Raw genomic sequence first — 6,000 nt, 5'->3', positions numbered from 1 at the left:
AAGCAATTTGGCCCAACCAGTCCGTGTTGGTGTTTACCCTCCAGGCGAGCAAACCAACCCTGCTTCCTTTTCTCTCCAACCCGTTTCCTTGATCCACTTATTCAATCTAATCTTGAATGTTGATCTAGTTTCTGCCTCAATCACTAATGCTGGAAGTGAAATCCACAGCCTCACAACTCTTTGTGTAAATAGTCTGCTTCAATCTACCTTGTCCCATTCTATCACAGTTTGTATTATATTGCCCTGTAATCTGTATTGTTATAGCAAAAAAGCCAAATTTTCAAGTCTTCCTTCGTATTTGTATTTGCTCATACCAGGCAGTATCCCAGTGAATGTGTGTTGTACCCCCTCTAAAGCCTCAATATCCTTCCTATTGTACAATACTGCACACAGTACTCTAATAGAGGTCTTAATAAGGTTTTATATAAGCTCGTCATTACCACTTGGATTTTATATTCTATACCACTGTACTCCCCTTGTACAAGCACTTTTATGTACCTCTGTGCTCAGTTTTGATTGTTGGATTCCAGCAATGACTATGTTGCACCCAAAGTTGAAATTCAGCAGACTAGATTAGCTCCGATTACTAATTGTCCCTTACATTGTTGAATATAAACAAAAAGCAAAAAACTGCAGACGCTGGAAAACTGAAATAAAAACAGAAAATGTTGTAAACACTCAGAAGGTTAGTCAGCATCTGTGGAGAGAACAGGTAAGTTAATGTTTCTGGTATAGATGCTTATTCAGAACTGATGAAAAGTCTACACCGGGAATATTAATTCATCCACAGATGCTGACTGGCCTCCTGAGTGATTCCAGCATTTGTTCCTTAAATTGCTGAGTTGAGTTTCAGGAGTAGCTCCGAGTTACAGTCCTATTCCTCTCTCAGTTATTCTCGCTTGTATTTGCAGCCTTACTTTCTGATCATTCCGAAATGCAGCTATCCTCTATTGTTGGATATTGTTGTATATCATTTTACCTGTTGCTTTTAAGATACAGGTATTTGTTTTGATCGCTCTGAGCTGCAGATCTTCTTTCTTGTTCCTTTCACTGGCAGTGTCTGATTTCACTGAAAATCAAAATCTGACACTCTGACTGCAGTCTGACCTACAGCGGTTGCTCTGAATTGCAGAACTTCTGTTGCTCCCAATCACTTTAAGCTGCAGGTCGCTGCTGATCCGGTTGCTTTAAGCCCCGCTATCCGATTGTTTTTTTTTTGAGTCGCAAGCGGAAACGTAGGTAACGATTTTGAATATTTGCATGCATGCACGCACCAGCCGACGGGGATGCCTTCCCCATCCTCTGAACCGGAATGGCGAAAAAAAAAACAAAGGGAAAGCTCGGGATCTCTGCCCACCGCTAACCGGGAGAACGCAGAAAATAAATCTGTGCGGAATCGCGTATTGATTGCTTTCCCACGGCCCCCTGAGCTGCAAGAATCGCTCCTCCCGAGTTGCACCCTGAGCTGCAGATTCGTGCAGCGGGTCGCCCGCTCTCCGCAGCCCCGGGCTCCCCGCACACTGACTCGCGCTGTTTGTAAACCCAGCCGCCGCCCAATCAGGGTCATGCCTGTCGGCGCACGCGTACTGCGCTGGCTGGGGTTAAACATGGCTGAGGTTTTCCAGGGAGAAAAATGTTGAGTTTCTCTGTTTCGAGCCCTGAGATTCACGAGAAATGGCGAGACTGGCCGATTACTTCGTGGTTGTCGGTTACGACCCCGAAAAGACTGGTGAGTTTTTAAAATAGATTTTTTAAAAAATAAATAAATATATATATATATTATATATGAAAAAATAGACGCCGTTAAACGTGTGTCCATCTCGTTTGGGTCGATGAGAGTCCTTTAGGCCGTGAGTGGCTGCAGAGCAGCTCCAGTGGGAAGAGGGTGGAAACTGAACTTCTTTGTTATTAATTCACGAGCTGGTGATAATGACTAATGTAAACTGTCCTAACCTCATTAAGGCCTTTTCTGTGCATTAGTTGTGATGTATTTGTTTTTTTTTACGTTGTTGTTTGAATCTTTCAAAATAGTGAAAGAAACAAATCTGTTGTCCTGTCCTGAGTGACTAATTATCGACGTACTTTGGTGAGACAAAAACATTTGTTTTTTTTTGTAAGTACGTCAGAGCCTTGAGTTGCACTTATTTTTTTCTCAACATTATTTTAATACTACTAGAGAACACTACCAGTAAAGAGCTATTGGTGGTGGTAGTACTGCATACAGTGTAAAGGTAATTCGCTTTTATAAAATAAATGTAATGGCATAGTAAGTAGAAATACAATAAAACAACTTGAAGTCTGTGATTTCTGTTCTTTTCTCCCTCCTCCCCGCTTGAACTTGGTCGCACATTAGTAACATCAAGAGACCCTCCCCCTCCCAAAGTGTACCAAGCCAAAGACACTGTCAGTATTTTACTGACATCTGATGATTACGCAGCCAGCTGCTGAAATTCCATACTGACGCAGACATACTCTGTGAACAGAGCAGCCTGCTAAATACAGGTCCAATCTTTATAGAACTATGTAGGTTGGTAGAACTTTCAGGTAACATACATTCTTGAGGAAAATATTTTCATTATTTTTGTTCTGATCAGTAACCAGATGCCATTGAAAATGGGGTGCATAATCTGGAAACATTTTATACAGATTCTGTGTTATGCTCCTGTTTACAAGTTTATTGAAAATTGGTGTCAATTCTCTTTACTGTGCTCAGTTTAACTATAGCAACTGAAAGTAATGTTTTTAATTTATAAATTATTGATGCTACATTTACACTATTACACTTGCTACAATTACTCATATCTGAGGAGCTTTTGTCAGGTTTTTATTCTTTAAAATTTACCATTCATTGCAGACATTTACAAAAATGTAATTTTTCTCTCACAGTCTCTTGGGATGATATATTGTGTAAATGCCTAAAGGTATTCTGTGTATGAAGACAATGCTTTCAATCTAAGTTTTAATTAGTTTGAAAGATTAGATTTATAAAGGTACTTAAAGCCCTGCTTCTTCCAGGAAAGAATTCACAAAACATTGATTCCATTGATTAAAAACAAATGTTGGAAATGCATATGTCTGTCAGTATCTGAAAGAGAAAGATTGGTTAATACTTCAGCTGGGATACTTCAACAGCACTCAAGAATTGTTTCAGATTTCAGGCATTCATGGTTTTTCTTTTTATCTCTTCATTTCACTGAGGTCGCCGTGCTGCCAGAAATTGTGCATAGAAAAACCAAAGTTAAAATGTTAGCTTTATTTTCAACGGCAACACATGTTAAGCAAAATCATTAATTTCTCTCATTCAGTTCAGGAATTTCAAATATTGTGTTGTTTTTCACATTAATGGGACTTCTTTACAGTATTTTGAAAAAGTTGACTTTTTCATTTAAATTGAATGGGAAACACAGTCTTAATCTTTTAAGGTTGATTTGAAGAAGTTTCTAGTGTGCTACAACCATATGTCAGACAGTAAAAATGGCTACAAGGAGCTATTGGGACAGTCTTATTTAGAATTCAGTTGGTTAAGCTGTTTCTGTCCTGATGCTGTAGATCAGTTTCTAAGCTGTATTTGACATGAGAACTTGTTACAAGTATTATTTACAGACTATGGAACAGTTTCTTTCAGCCAGTTGAAAATAATCAAGTGTTTATTCATGCATATGAATAACTCATAAATATAGGATAGGAAATTGATTAAAGGTTTATTATCTTAATGTTTTCAAGTAGGGGAATTTGATGAGGATTTAATTTCCCTATGTGTTTGAAATTACTTGGTTAATGGAAAGGTGATTGCATGTGCAATGCACATCTAATGTGAAATTTATATTTGCCAGAAAATATTTAAATTTGAGAAATGACCTATATTTGAAACTTGAAGTATGAAAATTAAGTAGTTTCATTTGTATGTGTGTGTTTTCTGCTCATTCACAGCCAAGTTTAATTTGTTTGTGATATTTCAAGTATCCTTGTCGTTTTGGGAATCTCAACAAAAAACATGTTTCTAGATGTGTTCTTTTTTCCACTAAAAAGGAGTTTTGTACTAGTTTTAGAAGACATGCATTGTAATATTCATAACAAAAACTGAAATATTTATAATATATAACATAGAACAGAAAATGCTGGAAATACTCAGCAAATCAGGCAGCATCTGTGGAGAAAGAAACGGAGTTATCGTTTCAGGTCAATGACCCCTTCGTCAGAATTTTATATCTTGATGCAATTCAGAACCTCTGTTGAAAATATTATTGGTTACTGCAGTATTTATTTCCATTCTCATAAAGCAAGCCTGTGCTTCAGGTGTTATGTGCTATATATCAAAAGTTTAAATACTGAGATTGATAGATTTTTGATAGGTGAGGGTAGCATGAGATATGGACCAAGGGGGGGGGGGTAAATGCAGTTGAGGTTCAGATCAACCATGATGTAATAGAATAGTGGAACATGCTGAGTGGCTTACTCCGTTTCCTATGTTCCTGTATATTATGAGCATGCCTTAGGACGTGTGCATAATAGCTGTTTGAAAGTTGATGACACCCACACATTAAACCACAAAGTCCACTTATCAACCTGTTTTATCATCAAAATCTCACAGTATCATTTGGAAATTTTCTGGATGATGTTAGTATCTGCATTTTTAAAAAAATAAACATTTATTTCAGTTTTTTTAATAGGAAGAAACTTTTATAATTCAGCTAAAATGCAATATGTCAGTTATTTGTCATAACTAAAGTACCTGTGCATTTTTTTATTTGTTCTTGGAAGATGCTGATGCATTTATTGTCCATCTCTAGTTGTCAAATGATGTTACAACTGAGTGGCTTACTAGACCAGTTCAAAGGGCATTAAGAGTCAACCATGCAGTATGGCTGAGAGTTACCTGTAGGGCAGACCAGATAGGGGTGGCAGGTTCTCTTCCCTGAAGGACATTAGTAAGCTCGTTGGGTTTTTACAACAATCTGGAAGCTTTTGTGATTATTTCTGGTGTAAACACTCAATTTATCAAATTTATTGAATTTAATTTTACAACTTGTCATAGTCAGATTTGAATTTACGACCTCTGGGTTGCGACCCATATTGTTTTACTATCATTCTGATCTGTTAGTTACAAAGGCGAGCTTACAAATGTGCACTATTGCAATTTTACTTCGGCCTGATTTCAGGAATAAATACTAACAAACTGGTAAATTGTCATTGTAATTCATACATTATTTTGTGGTTTGAAACAAATGTTTAGGGTTTTTGTAATAAACTTGTTTTAATTCAAATGTCAGTGTTTTAATGTTTAGAAGATTTAGGAGAGCTTGTGTAGACAGGAGAACATGATACTGCATAGTAAAATAAATAATTCACATAATAGAAAAAATTTAATTTATGTTTGTAGATGCATCGTGCACCATACAAGACCTATTATGTTCCGAACCTGTGAAAGAACTGATGCTCTGGTTTATATGTTTTGCCCCACAAAAATGTATTTATTTGCCTCCATGCTGGTTTTTATGGATTATTGTTCAAAAGCAAGAAATTGTTTGTGAATGGCACTACTGTAGCCAGGGTGATGCTTGGAACTAACTTTTTAATTTGTGAACTAATATAAATTTGGAAAAGTCCAATTTAATGAGCTAAAAAAAAAATCACAGTTTATAATCTGTGTAATGATTTTCTGAAAAACCTATTGAGCTTCTTAAACATTCTCACTTTTTATGATCTAGAATCAGAAAGAAGAAAGGGTGCAATAAAAGTGAAAGCAAGAAAGTGCTATCCACCTTATATTTTTGGTATATGTAAAAATCAATGGACTGTTCTTGGCTCCTAAACTTGTTGAAGACTGCAGCCGCTAGCACAAAGATGCCTGCTCTCACCTCCCCCAACAGTGCTGTATAAAGCAAAGAGGTATATGTGAAATCCCCAGTGTGATTCCACTCTCATTCCTACAAACTGGCAGGATCAGCAGAGGAACTCCTAGACCTAGCACAGAAGTCACAAAACCTGATAATGCTTGAT

General features: G+C 37.0%; 1 protein-coding gene across 2 annotated transcripts in view; it reads left to right on the top strand.

Moving 5' to 3' along the window:
* The first annotated feature begins 1,605 nt into the window (after positions 1-1,605).
* Positions 1,606-6,000, top strand: part of sbf2 (SET binding factor 2) — a 571,743-nt gene continuing 567,348 nt past the window's right edge. For both annotated transcript variants that reach the window (XM_067993979.1, XM_067993978.1), the window contains exon 1: positions 1,606-1,729. In XM_067993979.1, the coding sequence (XP_067850080.1) occupies positions 1,675-1,729 (55 nt within the window). In that variant the 5' untranslated portion in view covers positions 1,606-1,674. The remainder of the gene's footprint in view (positions 1,730-6,000) is intronic.

The sequence above is a fragment of the Heptranchias perlo genome, chromosome 12 (assembly GCF_035084215.1).
Source record: "Heptranchias perlo isolate sHepPer1 chromosome 12, sHepPer1.hap1, whole genome shotgun sequence".
Lineage (NCBI taxonomy): Eukaryota > Metazoa > Chordata > Chondrichthyes > Hexanchiformes > Hexanchidae > Heptranchias > Heptranchias perlo.
This window is presented reverse-complemented; position numbering and strand designations above follow the sequence as displayed.